Source organism: Coregonus lavaretus, assembly GCF_964263955.1.
Source record: "Coregonus lavaretus genome assembly, chromosome: 19".
In the NCBI taxonomy this organism is placed as follows: Eukaryota; Metazoa; Chordata; class Actinopteri; order Salmoniformes; family Salmonidae; genus Coregonus; species Coregonus lavaretus.
Genome location: NC_140006.1, coordinates 47,420,875 through 47,438,308, shown reverse-complemented (window position 1 = coordinate 47,438,308; position 17,434 = coordinate 47,420,875). Strand labels below are relative to the sequence as shown.

Genomic DNA, 17,434 nt, shown 5'->3' with positions numbered 1-17,434 from the left:
TATAATAATATAATAATAATATAATAAAAATAATAACCACCTTCATGACGTTATCCATCTTTAATGACTTGCAACACAAAGCCTCCTGGTGCAAAATACAGTGAAAAGTCCAAAAATCACGTCCTCCATTTGCAGATTGCACTTTCTCTCTGAACTTTGTCACAACGCCTGCTTTTTTCCCGATCATTGAGGGCGCACCATCTGTAGCCAGGCTGACAGCGCGGGACCAGTCCACTCCGACCCTGTCCAGCGCGCTGACGAGTGCAGTGAAAATATCAGCTGCTGTCGTTGTATCTGTCATCGGCATCAACTCCACGAACTCCTCGGTGACGGTCAATGTGTCATCAACTCTGCGGATGAAAATGGCCAGTTGTGCAACATCTGTAATGTCCGTGCTTTCATCAATTGCAACCGAAAACGCAATAAATTACTTTACTTTTTTCTTCAACTGGCTGTCCAAATCCACTGAAAGATCGGAAATCCTGTCTGTAACTGTGTTTCTTGTCAGGCTGATATTTGCAAAAGCCTGGTGCTTTTCAGGGCACACAATCTCTGCTGCCTTCATCATGCATGTTTTTACAAATTCACCCTCACTAAATGGTTTTGAAGCCACTGCGATTTCATTAGCAATGAGGTAGCTAGCTTTCACTGCAGCGTCACTGATGTCTCGGCTGTGAGTAAACACAGACTGCTGTTTCTTCAGACCCGCCAACAGTTCATTCACCTTCTCTCATCTCCGCTGTCCTTGAAAGTTGTCATATTTGTCGGCATGAAGACTCACATAGTGGCGACGAAGGTTATATTCTTTCAGCACTGCAACATGCTGTGAACACACCAAACATACAGCTTTCCCATTCAATTCCGTGAATAAATAGGATGACAATTTTTCTTGGAACACTCTGCACTCTGCGTCCACTTTTCTCTTTTTTGACAGAGACATATTGGGGCAATGAGGGTGCCAAAGCACATAATGTTAAAAGTAGAAGCCGTAATAAATATCGCGGGCAAAACAAAGTAGCTCATCCGGACTGGCTGCTCTTGCTTGACCTATTTGCTCTGCCCCGGTATAAACAGTTTGCTTGCTTAACACAATTGCTATTGCGCCATCCAGTGGACACAATTGGAACAGCAGTTTCTTTTATTGAAAAATTGCAGCTCATTTTTATACTTTACAAAATCATCTCGCGGGCCGGATTAAACCCGTTTGCGGGCCTGATCCGGCCCGCGGGCCGGACATTTGACACCCCTGTGCTAGTCAATAGAAAATATACATTTAGAGCCAAAAGATAGTCTTGCCTTGTCGAGAAAGAAACAGAGCATATGCCCACAATCACAGAGAAATCTGATAACATTGTGCTTACAGTCATCAACCCCTCTCACATGACATCTATTTTCATTCAACAAAACAGTTATTCAACTAAACTGTACTTATCAAAATGTATGTCTCTGTGGTATAGTAATGCACATTATTTTTATTAGGATCATTTAAAGCCCCCATGCCGTCTTTTTAATAAACATTTAAAAATCATCACTGTATGTCTAATACATCATTGTGTGTGTTTACTTCATGAAAATACCTCCAAATATATTTTGTATTATTTATTTCCCTGAGCATCCTTTTGCCATAGGGCTGCAATGAGGGGTTCCCGAAGTGGATTCTCAATCCTCCAAACCCCTGGTGATATCAAAGCGATATTACTGTGAAACGTAGATGTTCTATTTTCTACCGAGATTGCAAAACAATTCGTAGGTTGGTGTAGTGTTCATAATATGAATGTTTCAACCTTCATGTTGAGAAATCGTTTCTGTTTCAAAGAGTACCAAATCCTACAGTAACCATGAGCCTCGCGGTCTGTATCATCCAATCACAGAGCAGACAAGTCACGTGATCCGTTAGCGAACGCATAGTAATCATCGTGTGTTGACATATTTTATTTATCTATTTAACCTTTATTTAACTAGGCAAGTCAGTTAAGAACACATTCTTAATTACAATGATGGCCTACCAAAAGGCAAAAGGCCTCCTGCGGGGGCTGGGATAAAAAAATAATTATATATACAGTACCAGTGAAAAGTTTGGACACACCTACTCATTCTAGGGTTTTTCTTAATTTTTATAAATTTCTACATTGTAGAATAATAGTGAAGACATCAAAACTATGAAACAACAAATATGGAATCATGTAGTAACCAAATAAGTGTTAAACCTATTTAAACAAATGAAAATATATTTTATATTTGAGATTCTTCAAATCGCCACCATTTGCCTTGATGACAGCTTTGCACACTCTTGGCATTATCTCAACCAGCTTCAGGAGGTAGTCAAATTTCAATTGACAGGTGTGCCTTTTTAAAAGTTAATTTGTGGAATTTATTTCCTTCTTAATGCGTTTGAGCCAATCAGTTGTGTTGTGACAAGGTAGGGGGGGGGGTATACAGAAGATAGCCCTATTTGGTAAAAGACCAAGTCCATATTATGGCAAGAACAGCTCAAATAAGCAAAGAGAAACGACAGTCCATCATTACTTTAAGACATGAAGGTCAGTCAATATGGAACATTTCAAGAACTTTGAAAGTTTCTTCAAGTGCAGTCTCAAAAACCATCAAGCGCTATGATGAAACTGGCTCTCATGAGGACCGCCACAGGAATGGAAGACCCAGAGTTACCTCTGCTGCAGAGGATAAATTCCTTAGAGTTACCAGCCTCAGAAATTGCAGCCCAAAGAAATGCTTCACAGAGTTCAAGTAACAGACACATCTCAACATCAACTGTTCAGAGGGGACTGTATGAATCAGAATTTATGGTCAAATTGCTGCAAAGAAACCACTACTAAAGGACACCAATAATAAGAAGAGACCTGCTTGGGCCAAGAAACACGAGCAATGGACATTAGACCGGTGGAAATGTGTCCTTTGGTGTGGAGTCCAAATTTGAGATTTTTGGTTCCAACTGCCGTGTCTTTGTGAGACCCGTTGTGGAGATCCTGGTTCGAAACCAGGCTCTGTCGTAGCCGGCTGCGACCGGGAGACCCATGGGGCGGCGCACAATTGGCCCAGCGTCGTCTAGGGTAGGGGAGGTAATGGCCGGCAGGGGATGTAGCTCAGTTCGTAGTTGTGGGTTCGTTTCCCACGGGGGGTATGAAAAAAATACAAAAATAAAAATGCATGCACTAACTGTAAGTCGCTCTGGATAAGAGTGTCTGCTAAATGACGTAAATGTAAAATGTATTTCCCACCATAAAGCATGAAGGAGGAGGTGTTATGGTGTGTGGATGCTTTGCTGGTGACACTGTCTGTGATTTATTTAGAATTCAGTTTTACGTTATTACGTAATGACGTCATCACGTCATTTCGCAACTTCCCCTGAAAATTAGTTGGCAGCACTGGGGAGAATGCCAAGAATGTGCAAAGCTGTCATCAAGGCAAGGGGTGGCTATTTGACGAATCTCAAATATAAAATATATTTTGATTTGTTTAACACTTTTTCATATGTGTTATTTCATAGTTTTGATGTCTTCACTAAAATGTGTGGTCTTTTTTTTTGGTCTTTAACCAAAATGTGCTTTTGGGTTTTAATTTAAGGTTAGGGTTAGGCATAATGTTAGCATTGTGGTAAGGGTTAGGTTTAAAATCACATTTTAAGAAGAGAAATGGTAGAAATAAGCGGGGTTTAGGACTTTGTGTGGCTGTGGTAACTAGTGACGACCAGGAACAACAACTTTCTCAAAGTTGCCGGGATGTCACATGTCCTACTTATATCAGTACACTCGTAACAACATAATCATTGCGAAACTTCTATTCGATCAAGCAAGCCACATGTAGCAAATAAGCCATTACATTTTTTGTTAACCAAATTCGACACTCATTGACCTCCATACAAAAACTCCTCGCTTGGTGAGCAAAAAGAGCGGAAAAAACGCCACCTGCTGGAGAAGACGCGCACCTTGACTCTTCTTTCATATATCACAGTTTTGAACGCAGTTTATTATCTTTTGAATTAATGGTTCACCCCTGAGATTTTTATACCTATTCAATGTTTGGAACCACGCGAACAGCATGTTACCCCTTCAAAACCTCAACTAAATCTTGTAATAAATAATGTGGAAATTGAGCAAGTTGAGGTGACTAAACTGCTTGGAGTAACCCTGAATTGTAAGCTGTCATGGTCAACACATGTTGATACAACAGTAGCTAAGATGGGGAGAAGTCTATCCATAATATAGCGCTGCTCTGCCATTTTAACAACATTATCAACAAGGCAGGTCCTACAGGTTCTAGTTTTGTCACACCTGAACTACTGTTCAGTCGTGTGGTCAGGTGCCACAAAGAGAGACCTCTGAAAATTACAATTGGCTCAGAACAGGGCAGCACGGCTGGCCCTTAAATGTACACAGAGAGCTAACATTAATAATATGCATGTACAAAGTGGAAGAGAGATTGACTTCATCACTACTTGTTTTTGTAAGAAGTGTTGACAAGCTGAATGCACAGAGGTGTCTGTTTAAACTACTAGCTCGGACACCCATGCATACCCCACAAGACATGCCACCAAAGGTCTCTTCACAATCCCCAAGTCAAGAACAGACTATGGGAGGCGCACAGTACTACACAGAGCCATGACTACATGGAACTCTATTCCACATCAGGTAACTGATGCAAGCAGTAGAATCAGAATTAAAAAACAGATAAAAATGCATCTTATGGAACAGCAGGGACTGTGAAGAGACACACACACAGGCACAGACACACATACACATGATAAGAAACGCACTCTACACACAAGTACACATAAACGTTGTATTGTAAATATGTGATAGTGGAGTAGTGACCTGAGGGAACACACAAATGTATTGGGTAAAGTGTATATAACTTCCTTAATGTTGCTGGACCCCAGGAAGAGTAGCTGCTGCCTTGGCAGGAACTAATGGGGATCCATAATAAACCCCAGGAAGAGTAGCTGCTGCCTTGGCAGGAACTAATGGGGATCCATAATAAACCCCAGGAAGAGTAGCTGCTGCCTTGGCAGGAACTAATTGGGATCCTTAATAAACCCCAGGAAGAGTAGCTGCTGCCTTGGCAGGAACTAATGGGGATCCTTAATAAACACCAGGAAGAGTAGCTGCTGCCTTGGCAGGAACTAATGGGGATCCATAATAAACCCCAGGAAGAGTAGCTGATGCCTTGGCAGGAACTAATGGGGATCCATAATAAACCCCAGGAAGAGTAGCTGCTGCCTTGGCAGGAACTAATGGGGATCCATAATAAATACAAATATAAAAATACAAATGTTGTGGAAATGTGTATGCTAAAAATTAATGGGAGTGTCAGTTCAGGAACCATAACCTTGGACAGAGGGGTGCGGCCCATCGGAAATGCTCAGTCTGATTGTGTGGGCGTTGATTACAAATTTAAATATATTTACATACACAGCCCTGATTGGCAGATAGGATCATATAGACTTTAGAGCCGGGCTGTTAAATGTCGGTCCTTTAGGGCCAAAACACGTCTGTTTTTTATCCTCCCTTTCTAATCAGGGACTGATTCAGACCTGGCACACCAGGTGAGTGCAATAAACTACCAGGTAGAAAGAAAAAACAGAAGTGTTTTGGCCCTCCAGGACCAGAATGAAACAGCCTGCTCTAGAGCCTACCCCCGCTTACCCCTTCAAAGTAGGCAGATACATATGCAAATAAAAGATGACTGGTCATTGGTCAGAATAATCAAATCAGATTGTGATGTCATGCTGTGGGCCAAAACTTCAATGTCACCTGAACAGGTTGAAATTCCAGGTGTTTTTTTCAAAAAGTTATTGCACTAAAAGGTCATTATCATCATTTTCACAATTTCAGAGTGTTATTTTGACCTCATAGTGTGGAAATCCCCCCCCCAAAAAAAGGAAAATCTAATTTTTGAGTGCACTGCCCCTTTAATAGACACACGGCACGCAACCACTGATGCGTGTTTTGATGCTTGCAGCTCTTTCCTGTCATATAGAATGCGATGGAAGCGGAAGGATTGGAAAGGATAGCAACGGATCAAGCTGTCACGTGGAGGCGAAGGAAAGATGGCGGGAAAGAAAATAAGGAAAAAAGTGGAGCAAATTATGAATAGAAATGGAGTAGTGGATTACAAAGGCCTTCTGGAAGATCTGGTGAAGGAGAAGATGACGGACTAGAAAAAAAAGGAGAGACATGGAATATGTTTTGTGTGAATATGGAATGGAGGATCGCACATAACCTTTGGAAGAGTTTGAGGAGGAAATGAACATGACGAGAGTGAGGATGAATTACATGTGGTGGCAGGTGCAGTGCTGACTGCTGAGAAGAAATGGAGTGTAGAGGGGTGTAGTGAGGTGAGGAAGGTGGGCATCAAGTGCAAAAACTGGGATTTTTGCTCCAGTAGTTCAGAGATTAAATTTGTTGAGAGTGAGGGGGAAGTACCTGCGGCGAAGAGTGTCGAGATCGGGCATCGTCCCAAGGATGATTAGGATGATTTTGACCCAGTGGGAGTGCGATTTGTTGAGAGAATGGATCCTTGTTTTTTGGGTTGATCCATATGTGGTGTGAGGTTGGGGACTGTTGAGTTGGTGAAGGTAACTCGGCGTGGATTTATTGTGTTTCCTCCGTCCAGAGGGAGCAGGCGCTCCGGATTACGAGATTAGGGACAATCATTGTGACGTGCTTTGCTCTCCGGAGCAGGGCGCCATTGAAAGGAGTGATAACGGGGGTGGCATTAAGTATTGAGGAGGCGCAGTTGAAAGTGAAGATTCCTTGTGTCTGTGACGCTGGTCTTTTGGTGAGACGTAAATACGGTGGGGAAACGGAGAAGACATTATCTGTTATGCTGAATTTTGATGCAGTCGTTACCAGATAAGGTCAATTATCCCGTGAGAGTTTATGTTCCGAAAATATTACGGTGTTTTAGGTGTCAAGGTTATGGGCATATTTCAGCAGTGTGTAGGAGAGAGATGCCTAGATGTGAGAAGTGTGCAGGAGGGCATGAGACGAAGGAATGTGTGGTATCGGTGGAGAAATGTACTTATTGTGATCGAGATGTAGTTGTCCCTGATTGCACTGACTTTGCTCACAGCTGCTTGTTTGAAGAAGTGTACTTACTGTGATCAAGAAAGACGTGGTTGTCCCACTGGCTATCCTAAATTGAATGCACCCATTTGTAAATCGCTCTGGATAAGAGCGTCTGCTAAATGACTTAAATGTAATGTAAATTAGAAAGTTGTGTGTGTTAGTTGTGGGGGTGATAATGGGGCTGGAGATCGGAGATGACCGGTGAGAGAGAGGCTTGAGGTTGCCAGGGTTAAAGTAGTACAGAAAGTGTTGTATGCCGAAGAAGTGAAGAGAGTGGTAGAGGAAGATGGGTACAGGGTGAGGGATCCTGAGAGGATTCCTGTGAGTAGGCAGAGACCAAGAGAGAGTGATGGGAAGAATATGTGTTTCAGTAAAATTTGATTTTTAGCCATGGATGTTAATTATACTGCAGACATTTATCAAAGTCACAGAAAATAGAGGTTGTGGTGGCAGCAGCAGAGAAGTACTTGGGATTGCGAGGATTCTGCAGTAAAGTGGTAGTGATACAGAGTCGGATTAGATAGGGTTCAATATTGGCCTGAAGTCGGATTAGATAGGGTTCAATATTGGCCTGAAGTCGGATTAGATAGGGTTCAATATTGGCCTGAAGTCGGATTACATAGGGTTAAATAGTGGAATGGGTGGTGGGTTTTTAGAGCTGGCTAATAGGTGGTAGGGCAATTTTCATTTCCCCCAAAAGTTGTATTATTGTATCAAAGAATATAATGCAGGAAGGACGTGAATGGCCTCACACACCAGTACATTAGGTGGCGGTGTATGCACCTAAAAAGTTGGATGCGATTTGCCAACCAAATCCCAAAGAAGAAGAAGAAGATTGGAAAGATTCTATGGCGCCTGCGGTGACGTAATGAAAATGCTCCCAGGATTCGCTTGACAGGCAGCTGCTTAACAACAATTTGAGAGTCGGAAAACTTTCCCGAACTAGCTAATTCCTAGACTACAGAAAAGTTACCCACCATAGTTTATTTCCCCCCCTTTTTTTTAAAAGAGTATATAGCTAGGTGTTCAAATGTGGAATTATTGATGGATTCGAGGTATGAGATCCAGCGGATGGCCGGTGGTAGGGGATCAGCGAACGCTTCCCCCGCTCTGGGGGCACAGTCTCGCCGCAGGAAGATGCCGCCGAGGCCCGCCGATTACAAACTTCAAATCATCATTATCGGCTCTCGTGGCGTGGGCAAAACCAGTCTAATGGAAAGATTTACCGACGACACCTTCTGTGAAGCATGCAAATCAACCGTTGGTAAGGAATGGTCATCTAACGTTAGCCTCCTTTGCTAGCCCAAACTATCTGATAGCAGTTCTGTTGTTTTGTTCCAAGGCTAGTTAGCTAGCAATGTTTGCGCTGCGTGACTTGTCAGTGAAAATGCAACCGACCTTTTTGTCGGTGAACGCCTAACTACCGTGTGGCCATGATTGATTTTACTACAACTTTTGTCAACTATCTGAAAAGCAGAAGTTGGTTAATAACTAAAAGGAAAGACTGCCATGTGTAGAATTACCATGAGAATGTGTTGTTGTTGACACAGAGCAGTTGGCTAGTACTACTGTAACTAGAGCCCTGTCCAGCAGATGGAGGATACTACCACAGATGGAACAATGAGACAGATATTTCACCGGATGTATAAATGTGAAGCATCCGCTGGGCGTTTCCACTCACTACCAAATATGGCCGGCAGTGGGAGAAGCTGGAACGAGATTAATTTTGGCCGAAATTCTAGAAATTCTCATCGATGAAACATTTGCTGTCAATACAGTTTTCTGTTCCCAAAACGACAAACTATTATGAACAGAGTGGACTAAGGTTTGTAGACTTTACCCGTTGCAAAAGTTTTTTAAAATAGCATTGTTTAGGAGTGCAAAGGCGATAAATGGCATATTATTATTATAATTGAGTTATTGTGCACGCACACTTCAGAGCAGGAAATATGCAGATGAATGCTAGAACGTGCCAATAGGATCTCGCTAACTCGTGCTTGGCTCTGCCCACCTCTTTTCTTGTTCTGCCCACTATGACTAATTTGTTCCCATTGGAAACGACAGGCTGTGGTCTATCTTGGTTTAGTTATACAAATCTTTGGTACTACTGACTGAGGGCACTAACTGTTCCCTTGCTAGAGATTGTTGTTGTAAGTGCTGAGTGATTAGTGCTTTGAGGTCGGTTCGATTATTTAAAAATAATCACAGATTTTTATTTCGATCATTTAAAAAAAAAACATGAAATGCATTATGAAATAATGATGTTACAATGATTTTAGAGCTTTTCAAAGGAAATTCCAAAGCCAAAAATAGTGAACATTCAATTGCCAAAACATAGAAAATATTCCATTGTCTCTGTCAGGTCCACATTGGGTAGACATCAATAGAAAAATAGGAAATTATGATGAAATAATACAATATTTAGTTGTGTATATTACTTTGTTTTTATTTGATGACTTAATTATTTTTAATTCCTTAAAGTCATCATCATCTCATCTCTGCTCAGGCAGTAGCAGTCAGCCAGCCAGGCCATCTAATGCTATGTGCTTCCCATGCTGAACTGTCTACTTTCACTAACTGTCTCTGTCTCTCTCGTTGTGTTGTGTCATGTGGTCTGTGTGTATCTAACCTAACGTAGCAGGCGTAAAAGTGTATCTGTCCAGAGATCTGTATATAATGACGAGATGCCCTAAACAATGGGGGGAGTTTAGGTCCAAAATAAGCCCATAGAAACACATTGTGTTTATTTTTTGGACAGATTTTGGCGAGAGTGAAACCTCTCGCTTCGCCTCTTCATCTCTGATCCTTCTCTTGAGCAGGAAAAAAACTGGCGCCATGGATTATGGTCATTTATAATTAATTACCACGTTTCTGCGCTGAACTAGGTGGAATATTTGCTTACTGAAAACTACAACTCAGCCCAGCGTCCCACATAATTCCACAAGGTGTCTCTGTTGAAGGTTGTGCGTATTCCAGTAGGACAACAACCCCAAACACGCATCAAAAAGCACACAGGAAGGGCACCCCCATGAACGTTGAAGAATTAGGGCAGTTTGCTGCTGAAGAGTGGGCCAAATTGCCAGTAGAATGGTACATGAAGCTCATTGATGGCTACAAGCTTTTGTCTGCATTTATCTTGGCCAAAGGCTGTGTAAACAAGTACCAGCATCAGGGGTTCCAATCATTTTCTCCATGCCATTTTGTCTTAATTTTCTAAATAAAAATGGTAAACTTAAGTTTACAAAAATAAAATTGGTTCTGCAATGTTGAAAATCCAAATAACAAGGTGTGGAGACAATTTTTTTTTCTTCTTTCAATTTCAACTTATTTTAGAAGAAAAAGGTTGTTATCAATAAAACGTCACGATACGGTGCATAGCGTTTGATTGGCTGCTGGGGGGCAATGAGAACAGTAGGCATTGTAGCCATCTAGTTTATCCCCTGAAAGTTAGCTTGTTAACTAGCCATATTGACTGATCTGTTGTTAGCTAGCTAGCCAATTGTACGTCATCCATCAATCAATGTAGCCTATCATGTCTGTCAGCAGCAATCGTGATTAAACGCCCTTAAAAACAATGTTGAAAAGGGGATAATGTTAGCTAACTTCGCTAGGCAGGCCTTCAATGGTTGGGGAAAAAAAAAAGTACATTAGGTAAATAATACTTACCATGATGTTTAGCCAACTGTACAACGTTTCTACCGGTAGCTTGCAAAGTAAACGTCAGCTAACAGTACATCGGAAAAATTTGCCCTTCTGCTGTTTGATAGGCAGAGCCCACAAAGGATGGGGAAACTAACCTAAACCACTCATACCTGTCAGGTATAGTTCACTTTTATCCAATTAATGTTGGACAATATTGAGAGATATGGTGAGGCTACCCTCAGGTATCTGAAATGACATGATCAATTGATGTTTACTGACATTTGTTGTTCTGACTATACACTTCAAGATGTGATCATATTACAACCAAATAGTTATAACATTTATTTAACAATCCTTTGAAAACGGCACGCAGTTGTCAATGGTTTTAGCAGGGCTGGTGTTCTCCTTGCCCCCAGCAGGCAAATCGAACGCTCTGCACCTTATTGTGACGTTTTATTGATAACAACCAATAGGGACTTAGTTAAGAAAAGTGCAAAGGTGCCAATGTATTTGACCACAACTTTACATAGCTGGCTGGGAAGACCTTGTGGTGTGGATTAGGGCACACAGTGTATGGAACTGACCCAGAACAGAAGGTGTATAGAACTGACCCAGAACAGAAGGTGTATGGAACTGACCCAGAACAGAAGGTGTATGGAACTGACCCAGAACAGAAGGTGTATGGAACTGACCCAGAACAGAAGGTGTATGGAACTGACCCAGAGCAGAAGGTGTATGGAACTGACCCAGAACAGAAGGTGTATGGAACTGACCCAGAACAGAAGGTGTATGGAACTGACCCAGAACAGAAGGTGTATGGAACTGACCCAGAGCAGAAGGTGTATGGAACTGACCCAGAGCAGAAGGTTTATGGAACTGACCCAGAGCAGAAGGTGTATGGAACTGACCCAGAGCAGAAGGTGTATGGAACTGACCCAGAACAGAAGGTGTATGGAACTGACCCAGAGCAGAAGGTGTATGGAACTGACCCAGAACAGAAGGTGTATGGAACTGACCCAGAACAGAAGGTGTATGGAACTGACCCAGAACAGAAGGTGTATGGAACTGACCCAGAGCAGAAGGTGTATGGAACTGACCCAGAGCAGAAGGTTTATGGAACTGACCCAGAGCAGAAGGTGTATGGAACTGACCCAGAGCAGAAGGTGTATGGAACTGACCCAGAACAGAAGGTGTATGGAACTGACCCAGAGCAGAAGGTGTATAGAACTGACCCAGAGCAGAAGGTGTATGGAACTGACCCAGAGCAGAAGGTGTATGGAACTGACCCAGAACAGAAGGTGTATGGCACTGACCCAGAGCAGAAGGTGTATGGAACTGACCCAGAACAGAAGGTGTATGGAACTGACCCAGAACAGAAGGTGTATGGAACTGACCCAGAACAGAAGGTGTATGGAACTGACCCAGAACAGAAGGTGTATGGAACTGACCCAGAGCAGAAGGTGTATGGAACTGACCCAGAGCAGAAGGTGTATGGAACTGACCCAGAGCAGAAGGTGTATAGAACTGACCCAGAGCAGAAGGTGTATGGAACTGACCCAGAGCAGAAGGTGTATGGAACTGACCCAGAACAGAAGGAACGCTACAGTCCCCATAGTTCCCAAAATAGTCTGACACACTCCTCCTTGGCTCAGGCATCTGCCACGTCTGGCCTCCATCTTGTTGTGCCTTGTCATCCTGGTGACACAGCTCTCTCTCTCTCTCTCTCTCTCTCTCTCTCTCTCTCTCTCTCTCTCTCTCTCTCTCTCTCTCTCTCTCTCTCTCTCTCTCTCTCTCTCTCTCTCTCTCTCTTTGTGTCTCTCTCTCTCTCTCTCTCTCTCGCTCTCTCGTCTGTCTGTCGTCTGTCTGTCAAGCAGCAGGTCATTGGATCTTCATATTGGTCCTCTGAGGGTCTCTGTCTGTCTAGCTGTTCATTGTGTTTTGATGACAGGAACTGAGGAGGGAAAACTGCTGTAGCGTTACAGATAGATTTGATTAGTCTCTGAAGTGTGTCATCATCCCAGCCTTTACAGATAGATTTGATTAGTCTCTGAAGTGTGTCATCATCCCAGCCTTTACAGATAGATTTGATTAGTCTCTGAAGTGTGTCATCATCCCAGCCTTTACAGATAGATTTGATTAGTCTCTGAAGTGTGTCATCATCCCAGCCTTTACAGATAGATTTGATTAGTCTCTGAAGTGTGTCATCATCCCAGCCTTTACAGATAGATTTGATTAGTCTCTGAAGTGTGTCATCATCCCAGCCTTTACAGATAGATTTGATTAGTCTCTGAAGTGTGTCATCATCCCAGCCTTTACAGATATATTTGATTAGTCTCTGAAGTGTGTCATCATCCCAGCCTTTACAGATAGATTTGATTAGTCTCTGAAGTGTGTCATCATCCCAGCCTTTACAGATATATTTGATTAGTCTCTGAAGTGTGTCATCAGCCCAGCCCTTACAGATAGATTTGATTAGTCTCTGAAATGTGTCATCATCCCAGCCTTTACAGATAGATTTGATTAGTCTCTGAAATGTGTCATCATCCCAGCCTTTACAGATAGATTTGATTAGTCTCTGAAGTGTGTCATCAGCCCAGCCTGCACCTGGTACTCCTCTAGCACAGACGTTTGTGATAATGGCAACTTTTTCCTTGTTGAAGTAGGTCAATTCCACAGTAACGGAATTATGCTTTGTCTCAGTTTTTCACTTTAAAGTGTATGCCACTGGAGCGGAGTACAGTAGAGCAGTGCAGTAGAGCAGTGCAGTAGAGCAGTACAGTGCAGTAGAGCAGTACAGTAGAGCAGTGCAGTAGAGCAGTGCAGTAGAGCAGTGCAGTAGAGCAGTACAGTAGAGCAGTGCAGTAGAGCAGTGCAGTAGAGCAGTACAGTAGAGCAGTGCAGTAGAGCAGTGCAGTAGAGCAGTGCAGTAGAGCAGTGCAGTAGAGCAGTGCAGTAGAGCAGTGCAGTAGAGCAGTGCAGTAGAGCAGTGCAGTAGAGCAGTGCAGTAGAGCAGTGCAGTAGAGCAGTGCAGTAGAGCAGTGCAGTAGAGCAGTGCAGTAGAGCAGTGCAGTAGAGCAGTACAGTAGAGCAGTACAGTAGAGCAGTGCAGTACAGTAGAGCAGTGCAGTACAGTAGAGCAGTACAGTAGAGCAGTACAGTAGAGCAGTACAGTAGAGCAGTGCAGTAGAGCAGTGCAGTACAGTAGAGCAGTACAGTACAGTAGAGCAGTACAGTAGAGCAGTGCAGTAGAGCAGTGCAGTACAGTAGAGCAGAGCAGTACAGTAGAGCAGTACAGTAGAGCAGTACAGTAGACAGTACAGTAGAGCAGTACAGTAGAGCAGTGCAGTAGAGCAGTACAGTACAGTACAGTAGAGCAGTACAGTAGAGCAGTACAGTAGAGCAGTACAGTAGTACAGTGCAGTAGAGCAGTGCAGTAGAGCAGTGCAGTAGGGCAGTACAGTAGAGCAGTACAGTACAGTACAGTAGAGTAGTGCAGTAGAGCAGTGCAGTACAGTAGAGCAGTGCAGTAGAGCAGAGCAGTACAGTAGAGCAGTACAGTAGAGCAGTACAGTACAGTAGACAGTACAGTAGTGCAGTAATGCAGTGCAGTAGTACAGTGCAGTAGTACAGTGCAGTAGAGCAGTACAGTAGGGCAGTACAGTAGAGCAGTACAGTAGAGCAGTACAGTAGAGCAGTACAGTAGAGCAGTGCAGTGCAGTACAGTAGAGCAGTACAGTAGAGCAGTACAGTAGAGCAGTGCAGTAGAGTAGTGCAGTACAGTAGTGCAGTACAGTAGAGCAGTACAGTAGAGCAGTGCAGTGCAGTACAGTAGGGCAGTGCAGTAGGGCAGTGCAGTAGAGCAGTGCAGTAGTGCAGTGCAGTAGTGCAGTGCAGTAGAGCAGTGCAGTAGAGCAGTGCAGTAGAGCAGTGCAGTAGAGCAGTGCAGTAGAGCAGTACAGTAGAGCAGTGCAGTAGAGCAGTGCAATAGAGCAGTACAGTAGAGCAGTACAGTAGAGCAGTACAGTAGAGCAGTGCAGTAGAGCAGTACAGTACTACTTTTTTTCAGGCTCTTTCTCTCCCCTCTCCCTGCAGGAGTAGATTTTAAGATCAAGACGGTGGAGCTGAGAGGGAAGAAGATCAGGTTGCAGATCTGGTGAGTCAACAGGAAACAGGAAGTCATCATCAGTCCGTATCTCTAATACATTCCTGGTGCATTTCCTCTGTCTCACTTTCTGTCTCATTACCTAACACAGACTGGCTTACGGTACTGTAGTGTACTATACTGTACCCATTCATCTGGGCTCCATCACTGTCAGTCAGTCTCCATGTAACCCTGCTCTATCTAGGTTACATCAGTCAGTCTCCATGTAACCCTGCTCTACCTAGGTTACATCAGTCAGTCTCCATGTAACCCTGCTCTACCTAGGTTACATCAGTCAGTCAGTCTCCATGTAACCCTGCTCTACCTAGGTTACATCAGTCAGTCAGTCTCCATGTAACCCTGCTCTACCTAGGTTACATCAGTCAGTCTCCATGTAACCCTGCTCTACCTAGGTTACATCAGTCAGTCAGTCTCCATGTAACCCTGCTCTACCTAGGTTACATCAGTCAGTCTCCATGTAACCCTGCTCTACCTAGGTTACATCAGTCAGTCAGTATCCATGTAACCCTGCTCTACCTAGGTGACATCAGTCAGTCAGTCTCCATGTAACCCTGCTCTACCTAGGTTACATCACAGTCAGTCAGTCTCCATGTAACCCTGCTCTACCTAGGTTACATCAGTCAGTCTCCATGTAACCCTGCTCTACCTAGGTTACATCAGTCAGTCAGTCTCCATGTAACCCTGCTCTACCTAGGTTACATCAGTCAGTCAGTCTCCATGTAACCCTGCTCTACCTAGGTTACATCAGTCAGTCAGTCTCCATGTAACCCTGCTCTACCTAGGTTACATCAGTCAGTCAGTCTCCATGTAACCCTGCTCTACCTAGGTTACATCAGTCAGTCAGTCTCCATGTAACCCTGCTCTACCTAGGTTACATCAGTCAGTCAGTCTCCATGTAACCCTGCTCTACCTAGGTTACATCAGTCAGTCTCCATGTAACCCTGCTCTACCTAGGTTACATCAGTCAGTCTCCGTGTAACCCTGCTCTACCTAGGTTACATCAGTCAGTCAGTCTCCATGTAACCCTGCTCTACCTAGGTTACATCAGTCAGTCTCCATGTAACCCTGCTCTACCTAGGTTACATCAGTCAGTCTCCATGTAACCCTGCTCTACCTAGGTTACATCAGTCAGTCTCCATGTAACCCTGCTCTACCTAGGTTACATCAGTCAGTCAGTCTCCATGTAACCCTGCTCTACCTAGGTTACATCAGTCAGTCAGTCTCTATGTAACCCTGCTCTACCTAGGTTACATCAGTCAGTCTCCATGTAACCCTGCTCTACCTAGGTTACATCAGTCAGTCTCCATGTAACCCTGCTCTACCTAGGTTACATCAGTCAGTCTCCATGTAACCCTGCTCTACCTAGGTTACATCAGTCAGTCTCCATGTAACCCTGCTCTACCTAGGTTACATCAGTCAGTCTCCATGTAACCCTGCTCTACCTAGGTTACATCAGTCAGTCTCCGTGTAACCCTGCTCTACCTAGGTTACATCAGTCAGTCAGTCTCTATGTAACCCTGCTCTACCTAGGTTACATCAGTCAGTCTCCATGTAACCCTGCTCTACCTAGGTTACATCAGTCAGTCTCCATGTAACCCTGCTCTACCTAGGTTACATCAGTCAGTCTCCATGTAACCCTGCTCTACCTAGGTTACATCAGTCAGTCTCCATGTAACCCTGCTCTACCTAGGTTACATCAGTCAGTCTCCATGTAACCCTGCTCTACCTAGGTTACATCAGTCAGTCTCCGTGTAACCCTGCTCTACCTAGGTTACATCAATCAGTCTCCGTGTAACCCTGCTCTACCTAGGTTACATCAGTCAGTCTCCATGTAACCCTGCTCTACCTAGGTTACATCAGTCAGTCTCCGTGTAACCCTGCTCTACCTAGGTTACATCAGTCAGTCTCCATGTAACCCTGCTCTACCTAGGTTACATCAGTCAGTCAGTCTCCATGTAACCCTGCTCTACCTAGGTTACATCAGTCAGTCTCCATGTAACCCTACTCTACCTAGGTTACATCAGTCAGTCAGTCTCCATGTAACCCTGCTCTACCTAGGTTACATCAGTCAGTCTCCATGTAACCCTGCTCTACCTAGGTTACACCAGTCAGTCAGTCTCCATGTAACCCTGCTCTACCTAGGTTACATCAGTCAGTCTCCATGTAACCCTGCTCTACCTAGGTTACACCAGTCAGTCAGTCTCCATGTAACCCTGCTCTACCTAGGTTACATCACAGTCAGTCTCCATGTAACCCTGCTCTACCTAGGTTACATCAGTCAGTCTCCATGTAACCCTGCTCTACCTAGGTTACATCAGTCAGTCTCCATGTAACCCTGCTCTACCTAGGTTACATCAGTCAGTCTCCATGTAACCCTGCTCTACCTAGGTTACATCAGTCAGTCTCCATGTAACCCTGCTCTACCTAGGTTACATCAGTCAGTCAATCTCCATGTAACCCTGCTCTACCTAGGTTACATCAGTCAGTCTCCATGTAATCCCTGCTCTACCTAGGTTACATCAGTCAGTCTCCATGTAACCCTGCT

At 43.8% G+C, this 17,434-nt stretch overlaps 1 protein-coding gene and 1 long non-coding RNA gene across 2 annotated transcripts in view; both read left to right on the top strand.

The window, feature by feature from the left end:
- The first annotated feature begins 7,961 nt into the window (after positions 1-7,961).
- LOC311147176 (ras-related protein Rab-12-like) overlaps positions 7,962-17,434 on the top strand; it is a 23,640-nt gene continuing 14,167 nt past the window's right edge. The window contains exons 1-2 of the mRNA XM_084183820.1: positions 7,962-8,349; positions 14,820-14,880. Coding sequence (XP_084039946.1) covers positions 8,130-8,349; positions 14,820-14,880 — 281 coding nt within the window. The 5' untranslated portion in view covers positions 7,962-8,129. The remainder of the gene's footprint in view (positions 8,350-14,819; positions 14,881-17,434) is intronic.
- On the top strand, positions 15,090-16,091 carry LOC311147182. Its single transcript, XR_014614766.1, has 3 exons — positions 15,090-15,325; positions 15,540-15,803; positions 15,884-16,091. It is a non-coding gene; the product is annotated as an uncharacterized lncRNA (long non-coding RNA).